At 44.9% G+C, this 23305-nt stretch overlaps 1 protein-coding gene across 12 annotated transcripts in view; it reads left to right on the top strand.

Annotated features, from left to right (window-relative positions):
- The window catches only part of ANK1 (ankyrin 1), a 157704-nt gene that overhangs the window by 74803 nt on the left and 59596 nt on the right, over positions 1-23305 (top strand). For all 12 annotated transcript variants that reach the window (XR_015729382.1, XR_015729383.1, XR_015729384.1 and 9 more), the window contains exons 3-9: positions 7263-7361; positions 8920-9018; positions 12416-12514; positions 15143-15328; positions 16898-16996; positions 21357-21455; positions 23202-23300. Coding sequence is in view for 9 of the 12 variants with exons in the window: in XM_087875793.1 (XP_087731919.1) it covers positions 7263-7361; positions 8920-9018; positions 12416-12514; positions 15143-15328; positions 16898-16996; positions 21357-21455; positions 23202-23300 (780 nt within the window). In the remaining 3 variants the exon portion in view is untranslated. The remainder of the gene's footprint in view (positions 1-7262; positions 7362-8919; positions 9019-12415; positions 12515-15142; positions 15329-16897; positions 16997-21356; positions 21456-23201; positions 23301-23305) is intronic.

Raw genomic sequence — 23305 nt, 5'->3', positions numbered from 1 at the left:
GGATTCCCAGACCACCTACGTCTTGGGGGCAGAATTGGTAATACAACTGTAGCATCTGCTAGCTTGCTAGATCTTGATTTTCTCAAAGATGCTTTTTCAGGAGGCAACTGGACTTTCTGGTTTTTTTCGTTTGAAGACGTTTCGCTTCTCATCCAAGAAGCTTCTTCAGCTCTGACAGGATAGTGGGGAATGGAAAGATTGATACTCCTTGCAGACAGCTGATCATTTGCATCTTTTTAGAGGGTTGTTGAAGCACTTGGAGGTTTATCTGTGTCCTCAGTGTCACCTGTGTTAAGGATATTGTTGTGTTACCAACCAGCAGAGTGTAGAGCACAGAGAAACGTTGCTGAGAGCGATGAATAAGAGATGTGCAAACTGGTTTATCGAAAGTTTACTTTATAGTGAAAAAACAATCTCATAGTCTTTAAATCAATCCAAGTCTTTGCCAGTTAAACCAGTCCAGTGATATAAAATCTTCTTACCACACAAACAGTAGTTGGTTAGAATAACAAACTCACTCTGGCTCACAAACCACGATGGTAGCAGATCCATCCAACCGATGAGAGCACAATGGTTGCAACTCCACACACAATGGTAGCTTATCATCAACTGAATACTTTGCAGTACCTTTCTTAAATACGTTCACAACTAATTACAGCATGACTCAGCATTAGAATGAGTCAGCAGGAAAACTTTAAAGTCACACAATACATATTCATATTAAGGTCACAGAACACATATATTGCCTGGACAACTTGGTAGGCTCAAACCATATCCTAACAACCTGAGTAGTGCAAATGGTTCCTGTAGTCTGCAATTTTTCCTCTGGAAATCCATTCCACCTCCCACACCTTCTAAAAGGATGCAAATGACCTGCTGTCTGCAAGGAATATAAATCCTTCCACTCCCCCCCCCATTGTGTGGCCTAAGATCCCATCTCCTTGCACCTGGTGGGAAAGTTCTTCTTTCTCAGAAGAAATAATTTTATTATGGCTAAAAGTAAAGGTAAAGGTTCCCCCGCAGATGCATGCTAGATGTTCCCGACTCTAGGGGGCGGTGCTCATCTCCGTTTCTAAGCCGAAGAACCAGCGCTGTCTGAAGACGTCTCCGTGGTCATGTGGCCAGCATGATTCAACGCCAAAGGTGCACGGAACGCTGTTCCCTTCCCACCAAAGATGGTCCCTATTTTTCTACTTGCATTTTTTACGGGCTTTCAAACTGCTAGATTGGCGGAAGCTGGGACAAGGACCGGGAGCTCACCCCGTTACGCGGCACTAGAGATTCGAACCGCTGAACTGCCGACCTTTCGATCGACAAGCTCAGCGTTTTAGCCACTGAGCCAATCCCCTAGTTATCTCTTCCTCCCCTCTCCTGTTCCCATAGCTTGAGTCGCTGTGGCAGCAGCCCTGAAAATGCCGGGAAATGGGGGGGGGGGGAGAGGAAGGAAATGGTTCCAGGGTTGACACTACCTCCACTTGCAGCTTGGCCTGAGTCTTTGCTTACCTGATGGTCTCCGTTACTACTCCCTGGTGTGCAGAAGCATTCTCTGGCTGCATTCACAAACCTGGATACCAGAGTGGATAAAAATCAATGATTTTTTAAAAAAATTTAAAAAAATCAGATTTTTTTGATTTAAATCGGATTTTTTTGATTTAAATCGGATTTTTTTGATTTAAATCGGATTTTTTTGATTTTTATCGAATTTATTTTAATAAAAAACTTTTGGGGTAAAAATCTATCGTAAGATCGTTTTCTATTTAAGATACATAAATAATTTAGTTTATTCAGCCTGAAATGGAGCTTAGTTATGTAGCAGGAGGCTGTATATTCTGCAACACTGGGACTATCGGGGAGTCAACAGTGGGTCAAAGGAGTAGCAGAGATGACAGTTGCTCTTTAAAAATTATGATTTAAATCAAGCCTTTTTACTAGTGATTTAAATCATGATTTAAATTGTGATTTAAATCAACTCGATTTAAATCAAATCCACCCTGCTGGATACTGAATTAAGCCCATTTTCTGGATTTGCACAATACATTGACCCGTAAGCTAACCAAACACAACAACAGCAACAACAACAAAAAAACAAGTGTAAGTTATTCCTTGACCCACTTAAGGATGCTGCACAAATGCAAATGCTTGGTCTTTCGTTGACCCAAATAAACATGTTGTGGGAATGGAAGCATTATTTAAGATCCCCGAATCCTTGGAGATGCACAGCGAGCTCCCGTGCTCACTGTGTGAGAGAGACGAGCAGGCACACCTCCGATGTGTAATTAATCTTCTCAATCTGTAGATAGCAAATTACGGTTCCCCTTGACCTTTACTTGAGGGCCTTGGTGTGTTGTTGCAATGTACACTCTGAGCTGTTGCTGAGTGCTTTGCTTTCAGAGAGCAGAATCTGCATCTAAGCTGTCAAATTAACTACTAAGACTGTATTACTATTCTTCTTCTTAACCTTACTAGGACCTATCTCTTCCCACTTATGGCTCTATCCGTGTTGCTTGTATCTTTACAACTTATATTGTTTTTATTGTTTCCTGGTATGATTTGATTGCTTATTAGTAAATATAACCAAATGTTGTATCTTATGATTCTTGATGAATATATTTTATTTTTTCTTTATGTACACTGAGAGCTTGTGCACCAAAGACAAATTCCTTCTGTGTCCAATCACACTTGGCCAATAAATAATTCTATTCTATTCTATTCTATTCTATTCTATTCTATTCTGTTCTGTTCTGTTCTGTTCTGTTCTGTTCTGTTCTGTTCTGTTCTGTTCTGTTCTATTCTATTCTATTCTATTCTATTCTATTGTATTCTATTCTATTCTATTCTATTCTATTCTATTCTACTCTACTCTACTCTACTCTACTCTACTCTACTCTACTCTATTCTATCATTCTTAATTCTATTCTATTCTATTCTATTCTATTCTATTCTATTCTATTCTATTCTACTCTACTCTACTCTACTCTACTCTACTCTACTCTACTCTACTCTACTCTACTCTATTCTATCATTCTTAATTCTATTCTATTCTATTCTATTCTACTCTATTCTACTCTACTCTACTCTATCATTCTTAATTCTATTACATTCTATTGTTTCTATTCTATTCTACTCTACTCTACTCTATTCTATTCTATCATTCTTAATTCTATTCTATTCTATTCTATTCTATTCTATTCTATCATTCTTAATTCTATTCTATTCCAATTCCTACTCCTACTCCTACTCCTACTCTACTCCTACTCTACTCTACTCTACTCTACTCTACTCTACTCTACTCTACTCTACTCTACTCTACTCTACTCTACTCTATTCAATAAAACAATTATGCCAAGAAGCTTTGAGGACAGGCCCAGGTCCACAAATCTTTCTTCCTATGGAGAAAACTGGCCAATGACCAGATACATGATCCAAATATTATCCCACCATATTCCTCCTTAATCTGAAGCATAGAGGTTATTCAAGAACATGCAGTGCATTTGAAAACAGCTCTAAAACTTACATTCTACTGCAGCCCCAGTGAGTAAAACAGCTGAGGCATGGCAATCCGCTTTACCGCACCTATCAGCTGGGCTTCAAACAAAGGAAATATAGGCTGATATACCGCAGGGGAGGGGCGGGCGGGCCCAGCTGATTGTTGGAGCGAACCGGTTCGCCTGAACTGATACGAACTGGCTGAATCCCACCTCTGAGTCCATCCCAAGTAGTAGCCGTTATCTCTGATGGCATCAAGTTATACAGGTTAGCAGTATGGATCCTTTCTGAATCTACCACATTTAAATATGGTGTATTAGGATGCAACTAGGATGACTTTACAAGACTTGTGAACTTCAACTCCTCGAATTCCTGAGCCAGCCATGTCCACAGTCGTAAAGTCAGCCCATAGAGTTGCTCACCCCGGCTCTAAGCTGACCTGCTCAGTTTGACCTATCAAAGAATGCAACCTTTTCCCCCATTCATTTGTGTGTTGTCCATTCATTTTTATTATTTTTTTTAAATTCATGTTGTGTGCATTTCTATGTTGAGTTCTGGGGCAGGAAAAAAAAATCAAAGCAGTTGCTACAGAGGGAAGATGCATTGCTGCTAAGCCACCATTCCTCTACTGCATTGAAAATTCATGGGATATATGTAGAAAATTGTAATGATCTCTTCAGAGAGGCTTAAGAAGCTGGGATGGAAAGAGAGGTCCTGCCAATGACCCATCAGCCTCCCCCAAGTTTTCCAGAGCGCTAGCATCTCAAAGGAGTAATCACCGTGATTGGAGATGCCCTGCAGTTGACCTGGAAGTAAATCAGCTCAGCTGATTAGTAAGGACTGTGGTGTGGGATCAGCCAGCATGGAAACAGTAGGAAGACAATATGCGTAGAAGCATATATGTTAGATTATGTATTTAATGTGACATGAGATTGACAGCTCACCAATCCTGGGAAATCCTCAAACGTGTTTTGTGAAGACTTCGTTACCTTTGCATGGTCAATTCTTCCCATCGTTGTCCTGTCGTTCGATTGCACCTTTGTCTTTGTCTGCTCTGGGGCATGTCACACTTGTGGTCAAGGTCCAACCTCATGTGTCCTGTATGCAATGAAAGTGGGATGCATGTGGTCAGACCGAGACCACAAGGCCAGTGGCTTCCACCCTACCATCTGATCATCCTTGCCATCTGCATCAAATCTTTGATTCCATCCTCATCGCTGCCAGAGAAATCAGCATCGGGCATCACTCATCTGTCGTGGGAAGGCTTTCGATGTTCGACAGTTAACGGAAAAATGAAAATGTGGATTGCCGAGGGACTTTTCTGCATAACAAAATGGAAACGCATGTGTGTTTGTAAAAGTAAGAGTGGCAGAATGACTTCACACAACACGTTAGACTCGAGTCGAGTGAGACCCACAACTTCAAGGAGAAGGAATTGCAGTCAGGGCTAGTACAACAGAAGATTAGTAGAAGCCAGGCAGAGGTGGGTTGCAGCAGGTTCTGACCAGTTCTGCAGAACCGGTAGCGGAAATTTTGAGTAGTTCGGAGAACCGGTAGTAAAAATTCTGACTGGCTCCGTCCCCCATCTATTCTCTGCCTTCCGAGTCCCAGCTGATCGGGAGGAAGTGGGGATTTTGCAGTATCCTTTCCCAGCCACGCCCACCAAGCCATGCCACGCCCACCAAGCCACACTCACAAAACTGGTAGTAAAAAAATTTGAAACCCAACACCGAAGCCAGGACTCTATTGAATTGGCTGATGTCCTATCTTTTTTTTAATAGTGTGGTGACCAAAACTGGATGCAGAATTCTAGGTATGGTCAAGTAATTTCAAGTAATTGAAAAAGATTCAGGTTTCTGGGGGTTTTTTGGCCTGAGGAGAAGTTAAACCGTGCAGGGATGTGTAACAGTAACAGAGTTGGAAATGACCTCACGCAAGAGACCTATACTAGGGATTTGAACCGCCGAACTGCCAATCTTTCTGATCAAGAAGCTCAGCGTCTTAGCCACTGAGCCACCTAGCCAGGCTGGTTGGGAGGGGGATTGCGATTTTTCTCGCCGTAGGTCTGTGAATGTCTCTAGCGCATGTGTGTGATATGACCGAAAGCATGTGTAAAATGGACCAGGGTATGTATGTATGTATGTATGTATGTATGTATGTATGTATGTATTTATTTATTTATTTATTTATTTATTTATTTATTTATTTATTTATTTGTTCGATTTATATGCCGTCCTTCTCCGGAGACTCAGGGCGGCTGACAATGCATTAAGCAATAGCCTTCATATTTTTGTATATACCTGCTTAGTAGGGCTTTCGGGCCCCCCCTAAGCGGTGTTCTTTTTTATACAAAGTCAGCTTATTGCCCCCACAATCTGGGTCCTCATTTTACCTACCTCGGAAGGATGGAAGGCTGAGTCAACCTTGAGCCTGGTGAGATTTGAACTCGCAGTAATTGCAGGCAGCTGGCAGCTAAGTGCTACTTAACAGCACTTTAGTCCGCTGCGCCACCAAGGCATTCTGTCTCAATCCGGATTTTTTTTGAGACAACCCCCCCCCTGTTTTGCAGGGGCCGCTGTTGAAAATGCAAAATGTAATTCTTGCAAAATCTGTGATAGCGGGACGTTTGTAGGCATTGCAGGAGTAAAGTAGCATGTTTTTTAAAAAAACGAATTCTCCCTCACCTCCTTATTCCTTGGCTGCATATGCTCAGAGAGGGAGCTTAATGAATGGGGACCGAAGTGATCCATATCCAGGATATGCCCGACGCACAGAACCAGGGGTGAAATGCTCCCGGTTCGGACCGGATCGCCTGATCCGGTAGCGATTGAGGCAGGTGGTTCGGAGAACCGGTAGCAAAAATCCCTGCCCCCCCCATGCCCAGCTGAGCCGCACAATCATCAGAAGCTTTTTTTTTTTTTTAACTTTTAAAAGCATTTTTTCTACAACCTCTTCGGCCGAAAAAATGCCTTTAAAAGTTAAAAAAAAAAAAGCCTCTGATGATCGCGCGGCTCAGCTGGGATCATCAGAGGCTTTTAAAAGAAAAAAAAAGCCTCTGCTGATCAGGCAACTCCGCTGGGATTGTCAGAGTCTTTTGAAAGCATTTTTAAACAACCTCTTCGCCGAAAAGATTGTAGAAAAAATTTTAAACGTAAAAAAAAAAAAATTGGCCACGCCCACCCAGTCACATTACCCCCCCAAGCCACGCCCACAAAACAAGTAATAACAAATTTTAGATTTCACCACTGGACAGAACACAAAGAGTAAAATAACTTCGGGTTGGTAAACATGCGACGTCTCCCAAACGGGACACTCGACTTTATCCCAATTAAGCATGTTGTGTGAACGTGGCCTTTCTCTCTCTCTCTCTCCCTCTCTCTCTCTCTTTCTTGTCTCACACATAGGCTGTGTTTGCACAACAGGTTTACCCAGACTTAACAGCTGCATGCGTACAGTAAGCTAAGCTTAGTTTTAACCTTGGCTTTGTGTGAGTGTGTCGGTTCTGTGTTGCAATACGACATAAGTGTTTTGTGCAAACCCAGCCTTTTTAGCTAGTTTATGGTTTTAGTGTATTGCATGATTTTGGAAAATAGTTTAATCCAATAACTAAGTCCAGCGTGCTGTGTTAATGCAACCACTGTTTTTTTTTTTTGTTTTGTTTTCCTTCACCCACCCACCTCCACCCCAAACCCTTATCCTGTCCGGGCTGAATCTGTTGCATAGCACAGTGAGCTAACACAACAGCCCTTGTTTAACACACCTTCTTCTTTTTCCAGAATGGATTGAATGCCTTACATCTGGCCTCTAAGGAGGGGCATGTAAAGATGGTGGCTGAGCTGTTGCACAAAGAAATTGTGCTGGAAACAACAACCAAGGTAAGGACTCCAGAGCAGGAGGGACAAAAGATACATTGGCTTCAGAGATGATATTCAGCTGGTTCTGACCGGTTCTGTCGAACTGGTAGCGGAAATTTTGAGTAGTTCGAAAACTGGCAAATACCACTTCTGATTGGCCCCGCCGCCGATCTATTCGCTGCTTCCTGAGTCCCGGCTGATTGAGTCCCAGCTGATTGGCATGGTGAGTCTATTGCTGCCTCCCAGCTGATCGGTTGGGTCTTCTTTTGTTGCCCTGCACAGGAAAACGGAGCTGGAAAGCAGGTAAGTGGGGTGGGAATGGAGATTTTACAATATCCTTCCCCTGGAGTGGGGTGGGAATGGAGATTTTACAATATCCTTCCCCTGGAGTGGGGCAGGAATGGAGATTTTATAATATCCTTCCCCTGGAGTGGGGAGGGAATGGAGATTTTACAGCATTCTTCCCCTGGAGTGGGGTAGGAATGGAGATTTTACAATATCCTTTTCCTGGAGTGGGGAGGGAATGGAGATTTTACAGCATTCTTCCCCTGGAGTGGGGCGGGAATGGAGATTTTAGAATATCCTTCCCCTGGAGTCAGGAGGGAATGGAGATTTTACAGCATTCTTCCCCTGGAGTCAGGAGGGAATGGAGATTTTACAATATCCTTCCCCTGGAGTGGCGTGGAAATGGAGATTTTGCAGTATCCTTCCCCTGCCATGCCTACCAAGCCACGCCCACAGAACCAGTAGTAAAAATTCTTTGAACAAACACTCCCAAACAAATTTGCACGATCTCCTCACCGTAAAGGAAAGTAGTGATTTCATTATGATTATTTATGTCTGGGAAAGAAAGTTTTTTTAAAATTCTTTTTATGTACTATACTATTGACTTTTAATAAATGCATTTTAGTCTGGTCTTCACCCTACTTCTCAAAGTTTGCAGAATTGTGAGATACAGTGCTATTATTCACTGTCCAGAGTCAATAGGATTGAGATGGACAGCTGTAGAAATTGAATGAATGAATGAATGTGTTTCATTCATGTGAAAGATTTCTTCAAAGACTGTTTGGAAATGCAATTTATTTTATTTGAGATGATATCGAAACCTGACAGAATGAATGAATGAATGAATGAAAGAATCAATGAATCAATCAATGAATCAATGAATCAATGAATCAATGAATGAATCAATGAATCAATGAATCAATGAATGAATGAATGAATGAATGAATGAATGAATCAATGAATGAATGAATGAATCAATCAATCAATCAATCATCTTGGAGGTATCTGCCCATCAGCTTCTCTAAAAAAATGTCCAAAACTCTTTGAAGGAAGTGATGTCAACGCAACTAGGATAAAATTGCTCAGAATTGTAGATATATTCAAGAGCTGGGTTCACAATCCAGGCTAAAGTTGTGAGAACGAACTTTTCCGTACCAAATTACAGACGTTGTTCTTGATTCATCAGATTCATTGCTCTTTTTTGCTCTTGCTTTTTTTTTTTAAAGAGAGGTTCTCTTCTAAAATAGATTATAATTTTTTACCTTCGTTCTGGCCCCCCCCTTTTTTATTCCAGAAAGGGAACACAGCTTTGCACATTGCTGCTTTGGCAGGGCAAGACGACGTCGTGCAGGAGCTGGTGAATTTTGGGGCAAATGTCAATGCACAATCACAGGTAAGAATCCCCAGCGAGCGGTCGCTGCCAGGTGAGCCTCCTCAGAGGCTGTTCGGAAAGTCGTGGTGCCACCACAGAAAAGGGCAGTAAGAAGAAAAGAGACTCACGGTGATCAATCAGCATCTAGACTTGCAGAATGAGAGAGGAGGACAATCCGATGAAACAGTGACTTGGGAGGGCTTCCTTCACAAGAACACCAAACCATGAATTAGCTATCCCTATTACACTGGCCAAACCCAGATCCCAGGTATACAGATATACAGACTAACAGAGTTGGAAGGGACCTTATAGATCATCTAGTCCAACCCCCTGCCCAAGGAGACCCTCCACCATTTCTAACCGATGGCAGTCCAGTCTCTTCTCGAAAGCCTCCAGTGATGAAGCTCCCACAACTTCCGAAGGCAACGTCTGTTCCATGGGTTGATTGTTCTCACTGTCAGAAAATTCCTCCTTATTTCCAGGTTGAATCTCTCCTTGTTCAGTTTCCATCCATTATTCCTTGTCTGGCCTTCGGGTGCTTTGGAAAATAGCTTGACCCCTTCCTCTGAGAAATAGCATGAAAATAGAAATAGCATGAGAAACACTCACTGATTTCAAGCAGCAAAAGAGTTGGTTGCTGTTTCTACGGACCGAAAGTAGAGAGTGTTTTTTTGTACAGGTAGAATCTCGACTTGCAATCACAACTGACTCCCAAATTTATGTTGCTAAGCGAAACATTTTATTAAGCGAATGTTGCCCAATTTTGCAACCTTCCTTGCCACAGTTAACTCAATCACTGCAGTTGTTAAGCGAGTAACACCGTCAGTGAGTGAATCTGGCTTCCTCATGGCCTTTGCTCATCAAAAGGAGACTGCAATTGTTGTAGGTACACACCAGTTGCCGAGTGGCTGAAGTGATACCTGTAGTATCTTCCATGGACCGAAAGGACGGATAGCTTGCACACGCTGACATAAACCTCTTGAGTAGATTTACTTTTGCATTATTAATATCCTGGCTAGGTGGCTCAGGGGCTAAGACGCTGAGCTTGTCGATCAGAAATGTCGGCAGTTCGGCGGTTCGAATCCCTAGTACAGGTCTCCTGCGTGAGGAGGGGGTTGGACTAGATGACCTCCAAGGTCCCTTCCCAACTCTGTTACTGTTACTTACTGTTACTGTCCCCCTCCTGCTCTTTTGCTCGGAATCTCTATTCTCGCTGGATCCAAAGCCTTCCGTATCCCTCTGACTCTTTTGAGGAGCACCAGCTGTTCTCGGCCAACCTTTCCAACATCGCTTGCTTTCTGCCACCCAGCCAACCAGAAGAGCTTGAGATAACCGTCAAAAAAGCTTTCCGGGTGTCTCTTCGATGGACGGAAAGAGATCAGATCAGCCTGTGTCCCTCTGTTGGGCGAACAAGCAGGATGGAGAATATTCACCTGCGCCCCCTGCTGGTTCCCAGGCAGCATAACCTCCCCGTAAACCTTTCTGGGGCTCCTGCATTTTTGGGTTACATAAATTGATATCCGAAGGTCAGATAAATATTGGGGAGCGGGAACGAAAATAAGGTGGCTGGTGGAGAGGAAAAAAAAGGAGAACGACAGGTTCGAGGGGAGCCAGAATTGAGAATTTGAGAGGCAATTGGACGCCTGTCGTTCTGGCTGAGATCGGCAAGCAAATGTCCTCCCTGTCACCTCACTCTCCCTCGCAGCAATCTTCTCCATCCCGGTTGCCAGTCACACTTGTGAGTCATCTTCCCAAAAAGGTGAAGAGGAAGAGGGCTTGCATTTGGCTGCAAAAAGCAAGAAACTCCCCTCTTGATTTCCAGGTCTTAAAACAAGCACACTCCGCCTCTGCATAAGCTGGTGATATATATATATATATATATATATATATTGCTAAGCAGATGAGTAAACAGCCAGTGATTCTAGGCATCTGATTTCATCATCTGCTAGAACTCTGGCTTTTTTTTTGTTGTTGTTGTTGGTTGTTTTGGGTTTTTTTTAGCATTTAGAGCTTCTGGAAAATCCTTTCCTTCAATTTCTTTTCCTCTCGGCTCTGCAGGATCCAGAGCTGAGGTTGAAATCGGTGGGATGTTTTACCCGAAGCCCTGTTTAAATTTTAAAATGTCTGCAGCGACGGCCAATTTAAGAGGGAGCTAAATCAACCTACTAAAAGCTTTCCTCAAGTCCTATTCTGGCCCCTTATCGTAGAATCGTAGGACTGGAAGGGACTTTGGAGGTCCTCTAGTCCAACCTGGTGGCGCAGCAGACTAATAGCCTGTTATTAACATCCAGCTGCCTGCAGTTACTGCAAGTTCAAATCTCACCAGGCTCAAGGTTGACTCAGCCTTCCATCCTTTCTAAGATAGATAAAATGAGGACCCAGTTTGTGGGGGCAATAAGCTGACTTTGTATAAATATACAAAAGGATGAAGGCTATTGCTTAGCGCATTGTAAGCCGCCCTGAGTCTCCGGAGAAGGGTGGCATAATAAATTAAAGCCAAAAACAACAAAACAAAAAACAGGGTGATAGGTACCTTTTGGGGGGTGGGGGGAGGGGCGGAGGAAGATCTGTTGTAAATTGGAACAGTTTTTTTTAAAAAATTTGATTTATATGCCGCCCTTCTCCGGAGACTCAGGGCGGCTTACAATGCGCTAAGCAATAGCCTTCATCCTTTTGTATATTTATACAAAGTCAGCTTATTGCCCCCACAAACCGGGTCCTCATTTCACCTACCTTAGAAAGGATGGAAGGCTGAGTCAACCTTGAGCCTGGTAAGATTCGAACCTGCAGAAATTGCAGGCAGCTGTGTTAATAACAGGGTGCATTAAACCACTGTACTACCAAGGCTCTGATTGTAAATGGAAAGACTGCAGGTAGTAATCAACTTAACCACCATTCATTTAGTGGCCCGTTTGATGTTACAACAGCAATGGAACAAATTACTTAGGACATAGAGTAACAAGAGTTGGAAGGGACCTTGTAGGTCATCTAGTCCAACCCCCACCCAAGCAGGAGACTCTACAACATTTCTGACCGATGGCAGTCCAGTCTCTTCTCGAAAGCCTCCAGTGATGAATCTGCCACAACTTCTGAAGGCAACTTCTGTCCCATGGGTTGATTGCTCTCAATGTCAGAAAATGTCTCCTTATTTCCAGGTTGAATCTCTCCTTGTTCAGTTTCCACCCATTATTCCTTGTCTGGCCTTCGGGTGCTTTGGAAAATAGCTTGACCCCCTTCCTCCTCTCTGTGGCAGCCCCTCAAATATTGGAAGGCAGCTATCCTGTTTCCCCTGGTCCTTCTCTTCACTAGACTAGACATGCCCAGTTCCTGCAATTTCTCTGTGCCCCTCCTTATCTGTGTCGGTGGTGATATTTGTGTGGCTATTTGTGAGGTCCCACGGCTGATTCTCTCTTTGCAGAAAGGCTTCACGCCCCTGTATATGGCTGCCCAAGAGAATCACCTGGAAGTTGTCAAGTTCTTACTGGAAAATGGTGCTAACCAAAACGTGGCAACGGAGGTGAGTATTTCCCCCAAAGAATTCACCGACAGTTGTCGGGTCGAGAAAAGAACAAGGTTTTCTGAATTCGGAGGAGCAACCTTTATTGAATTCCCGTGAATGCCTTTGCTGTCCAACGTGAATGTGAAATATATATATATATATAGACGATTCAAGCCCACTCACTCCCTGCTTTTTTCTCCCATATGTTGTTTACCTCGTAGCTACTAAAGGCTGCTTATTAGCAGGGGAATTTGTTCTGACACTACCCGGTGTCTCTCTGCTGTTTCACACACACACACACACACACACACACACACACACACACACACACACACGGTTCAGATGTGGGAAAAGGAACTGGGCAATCCCAGGATCAGGCGCCTTTTTTGCCACCAAGGGATGTGGTGAGGAGCCTAAAAATAAGACAGCCCTTTGCAGCAAGAGGAAGGGTGCCACTGTTTGCTGGGAGGCCCTAGGAGGTCACACGGCAATGGTGGGAAGGAAAAGAACTGGAAGTTTTGGAGTGTTAACACACTCTCTTCTTGTTCAGTGACCGGGTTCCATTCCAACAACTTGGTTGTTAAGCGAAATGGGAGATAAAGAGTGGGGGAGAGAGGGAGAGAGAGGGAGAAAGAGAGGGAGAGTAGGAGAGAGGGAGGGAGGGAGAGAGAGGGAGGGAGAAAGACAGGAAGAAAGAGAGAGAGAAAGAGGGAGACCCAGACAGGGAGAGAAAGAGAGGGAGAGCAGGAGAGAGAGAGAGAGGGAGGGATGGAGAGAGAGGGAGGGAGAAAGACAGGAAGAAAGAGAGAGAGAAAAAGGGAGACCCAGACAGGGAGAGAAAGAGAGGGAGAGCAGGAGAGAGATGGAGGGAGGGAGAGAGAGGGAGGGAGAAAGACAGGAAGAAAGAGAGGGAGAAAGAGGGAGACCCAGAGAGGGAGAGAAAGAGAGGGAGAGCAGGAGAGAGAGAGAGAGGGAAGGAGGGAGAGGGAGGGAGAAAGACAGGAAGAAAGAGAGAGAGAAAGAGGGAGACCCAGACAGGGAGAGAAAGGGAGAGGGGAGAGAGAGGGAAGTAGAGAGAGAAAAAAGGAGTGAGGGAGGAAGAGGGAAAAGATGAGAGAGAGGGAGAAAGAATGAGAGAGTGAGATAGCGAGTAAGAGAGAGAGTGAGAGTGAGGGAGAGAGAGAAAGAGAGAGAAGACGCTGCCAAGATTAATGGTTGCTGCCCATCTCATCCAGATAAAATTTTCTTATGGGTGTTCTGTGCTTAACCTTTTTCATTTTCCTTCTTTGGCTACCTTGCAGGGCACAAAGATGACTTAAACAAGCTATCTTTTCCTGACATTATTTTCTCTGCAGCGCAGAGGGTTTCTAAAAAGTAGTAACTGCTCTGTGACCTTAATTAGTTGATTAGGACCGTCCTGTCAACTGGCACCACTGCCTGAAACTGACCAGACCTTAATCAGTTTCACAATGTTGTCAGGCGCATTGGCCAAAAAATAATAATGATTTTTTTTGTTATCATTTAATAAACAATATTAAACTGCCATATTCGAGAATAGTCGCTAACTGAGTTTGCTGTACGAGAAGTGGCTGTATGTTTATCCTAAGAGGCTCCCCGCTGAGATTTTTATCCTTGTTATCATGTTTTGGCCCTGAGAATCACGTTCATAAATGTTGTGTTTAAATAAATGGGTCCTCCTCTTCCTACTTATAAGTTTTTGTCCAACAAAAACATCAGCTCTATTGATGAAGGGTGAGGAAAACACACAGGTCTTCTCACCCTATTCCTATCTTTGCATGACGTACCTAAAATGTTTGTCTCCAAAATGATGGTGCTTTGATGATTGTAAATAGCAATAGCCCTTAGACTTATATACCGCTTCACAGTGCTTTACAGCCCTTCTCTAAGCAGTTTACAGAGTCAGCCTCTTGCCCCCAACAATCTGGGTCCTCATTTTACCCATCTCTGAAGGATCGAAGGCTGAGTCAACCTTGAGCCAGTCAGGATCGAACTGTTGGCAGTGGGCAGAATTAGCCTGCAATTCTCCATTCTAATCACTGCGCCACCTTGGCAAAAAGGAAGGAAGGAAGGAAGGCAGGAAGGAAGGCAGGAAGGAAGGAAGGAAGGAAGGAAGGCAGGCAGGCAGGAAGGCAGGCAGGAAGGAAGGAAGGAAAGAAGGAAGGAAAGAAGGAAGGAAGGAAGGAAGGAAGGAAAGAAGGAAGGAAGGAAGGCGGGAAGGAAGGAAAGAAGGAAGGAAGGAAAGGAAGGAAGGAAGGAAGGAAAGAAGGAAGGCAGGCAGGCAGGAAGGAAGGAAGGCAGGAAGGCAGGAAGGCAGGAAGGCAGGAAGGCAAGGAAGGAAGGAAAGAAGGAAGGAAGGCAGGCAGGAAGGAAAGAAGGAAGGAAGGAAGGAAGGGAAAGGAAGGAAGGAAGGACGGACAATAGCACTTAGACTTGCATATCACATCATAGTGCTTTACAGTCTTATCTAAGCGATTTACAGAGTCAGCCTCTTGCCCCCAATAATGTGGGGTCCTCATTTGACCCACCTCGGAAGGATGAAGGCTTCCTTTTGCCTTCAAGGAATTTCAGGAAATAGATGTGAAATCTTTTCTTACTTTATGCTTTTCTTTCTTCAATCTTGGGCAGGATGGCTTTACTCCCTTGGCAGTGGCTCTGCAGCAAGGCCACGAAAACGTGGTGGCCCACCTGATTAACTACGGGACGAAGGGGAAGGTGCGCCTCCCGGCGTTACACATAGCCGCCCGCAACGATGACACGCGAACAGCTGCCGTGCTTTTGCAAAACGACCCCAATGCCGATGTCCTTTCCAAGGTCAGCTGGTCATGCTCAGGGAGATCCATGGGTCAGGCTGGGAAGGGGAGGATCCTGGGCATTTAGGATCCCTGGCTTTAGTGGGACCACTTGAAAAAAAAATCATGTTCCATCAGTTGGTCTTAACAGGGAAGGGAAGGGAAGGGAAGGGAAGGGAAGGGAAGGGAAGGGAAGGGAAGGGAAGGGAAGGGAAGGGAAGGAAAGGAAAGGAAAGGAAAGGAAAGGAAAGGAAAGGAAAGGAAAGGAAAGGAAAGGAAAGGAAAGGAAAGGAAAGGAAAGGAAAGGAAAGGAAAGGAAAGGAAAGGAAAGGAAAGGAAAATAATAGAGTAGAGTAGAGTAGAAGGGGAGGGGAAGAGAAGGAAAGGAAAGGAAAGGAAAGGAAAGGAAAATAATAGAGTAGAGTAGAAGGGAAGGGGAAGGGAAAGGAAGGAAAGGGAAGGGAAGGAAAGGAAAGGAAAGGAAAGGAAAATAATAGAGTAGAATAGAAGGGAAAGGAAGGAAAGGGAAGGGAAGGGAAGGAAAGGAAAGGAAAGGAAAGGAAAGGAAAATAATAGAGTAGAGTAGAAGGGAAGGGGAGGGGAAGAGAAGGGAAGAGAAAAGAGAAGAGAAGGGAAGAGAAAAAGAAAAAGTGGATTTATGTCTGCTCCTCTCATTTACAACCATTATGACATTTCTATAGTTGCAGGATCAAAATTCAGGCACTTGACAATATCTGGTGTCCTGGGATCATGTGATTAGCATTTTACACCTTCTCAGTTAGTTTCTGACAAGCAGAGATCACGAGAGAAGGCGGGTCAATTAATGACATGGGATTCGCTTTAAAAACGGCAGTGATTTGCTAAATAACCATCACAAAAAGGTCATAAAAATTGAGTGCGGCTCATTTAACAACTACCTAGCTTGGCAAAGGCAATGATGGCCATAAGTTGAGGATTGCCTGCAGTGGATTTTCATTATGGGATGCCTCAGAACTGCATACAGATATCTTGGGTAAAATAGCCACTAATAAAGAAAACCATTTAGCCCTTAATGCTCCGAAATAACGAGAGTTGTCAGCACTTCAACATGCATTTACTCTAGTGCTGACATAAGAAGGAGAAGAGGGGGCAGCTGGCAAGAGGACGCTTGACTTCTCACCTCCTTATTTTCCCTGAAGATAATATCCCCTAGGAGATGAGATGGGAGGGGGGACATTCCTGGGAGCTGAAGTAGTAGATATGGGGAGAGTGATTTGGAAGAGGGCCAATGAGACGCAGAGAATTGGGGAACGGAAAGGGAAGGTTTGGGGTCAGGAAGTCAGTGTTGGCTACGCCACAATTGGGGACAGGTTGTCGTGCTTAATAAAACGAAAGATTTCTTCAAAGACTATTTGTTTGGAAATGCAATTTATTTTATTTGAGACGACATCGAAACCTGACAGAGAGGTCCTTCTACTGAGCTGGTTCGGCATGGAGTGAATGGGATGGCCTTGTGTTGAGCAAGAGGACAAGTTGAAAAATCCTCCCTGTATTTCTTAGCGGGTGAGATCCTGGGGTGTTTGACTGTTCCCCCTTCATTCTTCTCCTACAGACTGGCTTCACCCCTCTTCACATCGCAGCACATTACGAGAATCTCAACGTGGCCCAGCTTCTACTCAACCGTGGAGCAAGCGTCAATTTCACCCCCCAGGTAGGTGCAGAGCGCATGCCGATGCTGTAGCACCGGATTTCCTAACCGTGGCCATTTCCAGGAATAGGGACTTCAACTCCCAGAATTCCATAGCCGGCAGAGAATTGCTGAGAATTCTGGAAGTTGAAGTCCACTCACCTTCAAATTGCCAAGGGCAGTGATGGCTAACCTTTTTGCCGTCGCATGCCAAAAGTGCCCCCCCCCCACGGGGGCAGGTCACACACATGTGTGCCCACACCCATAATTAAATGCCACCACGCATGTGTGTGTGACCCGCACGCAACCCCCACTTTTGGCACGTGATGGCACAGTCGGCCTGGTAGGCCCGTTGTTTGCCCTCCCCAGGCTCCAGAGGCTTTCTAGGAGCCTGGAGAGGGTGAAAACGGCCTTCCTCACCTGTTCTGTCCCCGTCTCACACACGCACACAAACAGACAGCCAGGGGTTAAATAAACTGGCAGACAACCAATTCTTTCGATAAGAAGCTTGGCAGCAACCCAGTAGCTGCTTGCCAAGAACTTTTACTCAATAAACAAAATACACACCGTTCGAGAGTAGTCCAGTTCGTAAAATAAATCCAAGGCAGATAATGTTGTTTCCAAAGATGCAATGTGACTCGATAGTAGTTAGTTTTGTCCGTCACAGAGTCTGAATGGCCACCTCACCCCCTTTTATACCCTGTGGGGTGTGGTCCAGTGACTCAGCTTAATCTCTGGCACGCCTTTTCTTCTGTTGCGCGCGCTTATCTCTGCGACGCTGCTGAGGATCCAGCCAAGACTCATTTCCCTCATCACTGTCCACCTGTGGCTGCGTGGACGTTCTTGGCCCCGGCCCTATCTCTTGCCCTTCGGCGGACACCAAAGGCATTTCCAGAGAGGAGGGTCCTGGAGAGGGAGGCCTTGCCAACTCCTCTCCTTCACTCTCGGAGTCCTCTCCTGCCGATGACACAGGCTCAGGTAACGGAGCCACAACACCTCCCCCCAGAGGCCCTCCAGGTGGGCCTGGAAGGCCCGAAAATCAGTTGGCCAATGTGCGCATGCACGCTGGAGCTGAGCTAGGGCAATGCTTGCGTGCCCACAGATATGGCTCCACATACCAAGGGTGTGTTAGAAACGAACAATTAGACCTACACTTGAAGAGGTCAAACTAACTACTTGATAAAGGAGAATATTGGTAGCTCAGGGTTGAAATGGGGAATCCTTGGTGATATCTCTCTCTCTCTCTCTCTCTCTCTCTCTCTCTCTCTCTCTCTCTCTCTCTCTCTTTCAAAATTTTATATTTTTATTCATAAACATTTTGAATGCAGTGTATTGTTAGGGTATACCATTTACAAAAATACAAAAACAAAAAAAAAAGGACCAGAGATAAGACAGTAATAAACATTAACAAATGTACTGATAACAATAGTAATAATATCTTAACACATGTACTGATAACAATAGTGATAATATACCCAAATAATTTTAACTAAGTTTCTTTTTATATTAGCTTGACAGGCTTGAACATTGGGTGCTATCTAACAAAATGAAATTCAACCGTGAAAAAAGCAAGGTTCTACCTTTAGGGAAGAAAAACCAAATGCACAGGTACCGTATATGTGGTACCTTGCTCAATAGTAGTAACTGTGAGAGGGATCTTGGAGTCCTAGTGGACAACCATTGAGATATGAGCCAGCCGGGTGCAGCAGCTGCCAAAAAAGCCAACACAGTTCTGGGCTGCATCAACAGAGGGATAGAATCAAGATCACGTGAAGTGTTAATATCACTTTATAATGCCTTGGTAAGGCCACACTTGGAATACTGCATCCAGTTTTGGTCGCCACGATGTAAAAAAGATGTGGAGACTCTAGAAAGAGTGCAGAGAAGAGCAACAAAGATGATTAGGGGACTGGAGGCTAAAACGTACGATGAACGGTTGCAGGAACTGGGTATGTCTAGTTTGATGAAAAGAAGGACTAGGGGAGACACGATAGCAGTCTTCCGATATCTCAGGGGCTGCCCCAAAGAAGAGGGAGTCAAGCTATTCTCCAAAGCACCTGAGGGCAGGACAAGAAGCAATGGGTGGAAACTCATCAAGGAGAGAAGCAATTTAGAACTAAGGAGAAATTTCCTGACAGTGAGAACAATGAATCAGTGGAACAACTTTCCTGCAGAAGTTGTGAATGCTCCAACACTGGAAGTTTTTAAGAAGAGGTTGGACAACTATTTGTCTGAAATGGTGTAGGGTTTCCTGCCTGAGTAGGGGGTTGGACTAGAAGACCTCCGAGGTCCCTTCCAACTCTGTTATTCTGTTCTGTTCTGTTCTGTTCTAGCTTATTTACATTTTTGTTCAGTATATTGGCATGATCGTAGTGATAGACCAATATTTATTTTGAATACATTCATAGTCTTTCTTCCTCTAATTTCTACCTCTTGTCTCTAACCACTCATAAAATCTATTCCATATCACCTAATATCCTGTGTCTTCTTTTATCTTTTATTTGTAAGGTTAGTCCGTCCATTTCAGCACAATGCTTGGTGCTCCCTGAGCTTGGTTGTGGATTATTATTATTTTTTTTTTGCAGATATCTTATTATCAGTCTAAGTAACATCATCAGCGGTAGTAAGGAGTGGAGTTTGCTCTCAATGTATAGTCCAGTGACTTGCCTTAACAAGTGTTGGTGGGAGTGCAGAGCTCAAACTAACTACTTTATTACGTTCTGCCTATACTACAAGAATCTGCCCTGTCTGGCAACCTGCCCTTGGTAATAATTAGTTAAGTCTCCAAAGAACTTAGAGTGGGTCACTCCTAGCCCTTTTTTGGTCACACAGGGACTTCAGACTAACTCCATGCATGATCCCTCCTCCCTGCCAGGTTGGGAAATACTGTTGTGGAAGATGCTTTGAGTCTTATCCCCGTGTGGGGTGGGAAAAACCCAAGTCCAGAACAGAACACCAGGGGAGGAACCCTTTTCCGAAGTAACATGCTGTAAATACCCAAACTTTTTTTAAAAAATAAGTCCTTGTGTGTAGAAAAACAGTCTTCCTCCCACACTTCGGAGTGCAGTGGACATGAGACATCGGAGTGAGCGAGCTACTGTTCATAGACCTGGTGTTGATTTTTGGAGATTTTGGTTTGGCCAAGCAAGGAAGGAGTAAATAACAATAGCAATAGCACTTAGACTTATATACCGCTTCACAGTGCTTTGCAGCCCTCTCTAAGCGGTTTGCAGAGTCAGCATCTTGCCCCCCAACAATCTGGGTCCTCATTTTACCCACCTCGGAAGGATGGAAGGCCGAGTCAACCTTGAGCCAGTCGGGATCGAACTTTTGGCAGTGGGCAGAATTAGCCTGCAATATTGCATTCTGACCCCTGAGAGGGAGGGAGGGAGGGAGGGAGGGAGGGAGGGAGGGAGGGAAGGAAGGAAGGAAGGAAGGAAGGAAGGAAGGAAGGAAGGAAGGAAGGAAGGACAAAAGCAATAGCACTTAGACTTATATACCGCTCCACAGTACTTTACAGCCTTCTCTAAGAGTCAGCCTGTTGCCCCCAATAATCTGGGTCCTCATTTTACCGACCTCAGAAGGATGGAAGGCTGAGTCAACCTTGAGCCAGTCAGGATCGAACTGTTGGCAGTGGGCATAGTTAGCCTGTAATACTGCATTCTAACCACTGAGCGGGAAGGAGGGAGGGAGAGAAGGAGGGATGGAGAGAAGGAAGGGAAGGAAGGAAGGAAGGGAAGTAGGAAGGAAGGAAGGAAGGAAGGAAGGAAGGAAGGAAGGAAGGAATAGCACTGAAACTTATATATCGCTTCACAGTGCTTTAGTTTAGTTTAGTTTAGTTTAGTTTAGTTTAGTTTAGTTTAGTTTAGTTTAGTTTAGTTTAGTTTAGTTTAGTTTAGTTTAGTTTAGTTTAGTTTAGTTTAGTTGATTGTCATTGCACCCCGTACAATGAAATTAAATGCCATCTTTACAGCCTTATTTAAGCGGTTTGCAGAGTCAGCCTCTTTTCCCCAACGATCTGGGTCCTCATTTTACCCACCTCGGAAGGATGGAAGGCCGAGTCAACCTTGAGCCGGTCAGGATCGAACTGCGGGCAGTGGGCAGAATTAGCCTGCAAAACTGCATTCTAACCACTGTGTCGTCACGGATCTCTTAAAGCACCTCTTTTGCTGCTAAATGGAAAACAGTGGGTTTTATTCTAGGGAGGGGACAAATTTACTGTTTTTTCAAAGAGTCAAAAGGGATTCCGGCGCCAGTTGGATTGCCCGAAAACAAACATGCCACTCTAATTGTACTCTGGCCATCAGGTCCTGCAGGGTACTGCAGTTTCCTGGCAGAGATCTCACCTCATTTCTTGCCCCCCCCTCTCTCTCTGCCCCCATAGAATGGCATCACCCCACTGCACATCGCCTCTCGACGCGGCAACACCGTAATGGTGCGGTTGTTGCTTGACCGGGGAGCTCACATTGAGGTTCGCACTAAGGTAAGTGTGCCACCGGACGGATTGCGTGGAGGAGACTGGAACAGAGAGAGACGTTTGCCGAGAAGCACAACAGCACAAAGTTTGTCAAGAAGCACCGCATCCTTCACAGGGATCGCTAAGTTGCATGAACAGAGGGATACAATCAAGATCAAGGGAGGTACTAATACCACTCTACAAAGCCTTAGTAAGACCACACCTAGAATACTGCATCCAGTTTTGGTCACCACACTATTAAAAAGATGTTGAGACTCTAGAAAGAGTGCAGAGAAGAGCAACAAAGATGATTAGGGGACTGGAGGCTAAAACATACAATGAACGGTTGCAGGAACTGGGCCTGACTAGTCTAGTGAAGAGAAGGACCCGGGGAGACACGAAAGCAGTTTTCCAGTATTTGAGGGGCTGCCACAGAGAGGAGGAAGGGGGTCAAGCTATTTTCTGAAGCACCCGAAGGCCAGACAAGGAATAATGGATGGAAACTGATCAAGGAGAGATTCAACCTGGAAATAAGGGGAAATTTGTTGACAGTGAGAACAATCAACCCATGGAACAGAAGTTGCCTTCGGAAGTTGTGGGAGCTTCATCACTGGAGGCTTTTAAGAAAAGATTGGACTGCCATTTGTCAGAAGTGGTGTAGGGTCTCCTGCTTGGGCAGAGGATTGGACTAGATGACCTCCAAGGTCTCTTCCGACTCTGTTAAGTTGGCGAGGGAGATCCAGAGGGACAACAGAGAATAGAATAGAATAACTTTATGGTCACTCTGAAGGTACACTAATGGGCATGCATAAAAAATGAAATTTCGTTGCTTGCAGCTCTCAAAGGGTTCCCACCTCCAATAGCACACTAACATAAACACGACAAGATAAGTAAGTAAATACAAAATTATGCATATACCCACATATATTATGATAGGACACAGAGAAACAACACAATCTAGTTCAGATGTATACATGTACAGGGCAAGAAAAAATGAATCTTGCGAGTTTACCAGACGGATGGATGGCCTAGGGCAGTGATGGCTAACTTTTTTGCGTCGCGTGCTAAAAGCGGGGGGAGTGTGGGGGGGTGTGCGGCTGCATGCCCACACCCCTAATTCAATGTGCCTTGCCCCCCCACACATGCGTGCATGACCCCCCTGCGCGCTTTTGGCATGCGAAGGCACGGTGGGCCTGGTAGGCCCGTTTTTCACCCTCCCCAGGCTCCAGAGACTTTCTTGGCGCCTGGGGAGGGTGAAAACAGTCTTCCCACCTCCCGAGGCCCTCTGGAGGCAGGAAACGGCCCATTTCCTGACTTTCGGTGGGACCGGAAGACCCATTTTTCACCCTCCCCAGGCTCCAGAGCCTTTCTAGGAGCCTGGGGAGGGCGAAAATGGCTTTCCCCACTTCCCCAGAGGCCCTCTGGAAACCAAAAATGCCCTCCCAGTGTTTCCATGTCAGCTCTGTACTTACCTGGCATCCAAAACAGGCCGCGTGGAGACTCTTGGGAGGAGAGGGGCAGCGTGGGCGGGGCCAGCTGAAAATCAGCTGTCTGGCATGTGCGCTGGAGCTGAACTAGGGCAACAGCTCGCATGGCCACGGATATAGCTCTGCCTACCACCTGTGGCATGCGTGCCATAAGTTCGCCATCACGGAGCTAGGTGCTTCCAACAGCGCTCAGTTGGTGTGCTAATAACAGCATTGCAGGGTATAAAAACCTATGAAATATGTATTGATTCATGCCACACCTTTTAAAGTGCTACCGTTTCTACAGGATGAATTGACCCCGTTACACTGTGCCGCCCGCAATGGGCATCTGCGAATTGCTGAAATCTTGCTGGACCACGGAGCGCCCATCCAAGCAAAGACCAAGGTGAG

This window comes from Pantherophis guttatus, chromosome 9 (genome assembly GCF_059756535.1).
Source record: "Pantherophis guttatus breed Tessera chromosome 9, ASM5975653v1, whole genome shotgun sequence".
Taxonomy (NCBI): Eukaryota; Metazoa; Chordata; class Lepidosauria; order Squamata; family Colubridae; genus Pantherophis; species Pantherophis guttatus.
This window is presented reverse-complemented; position numbering and strand designations above follow the sequence as displayed.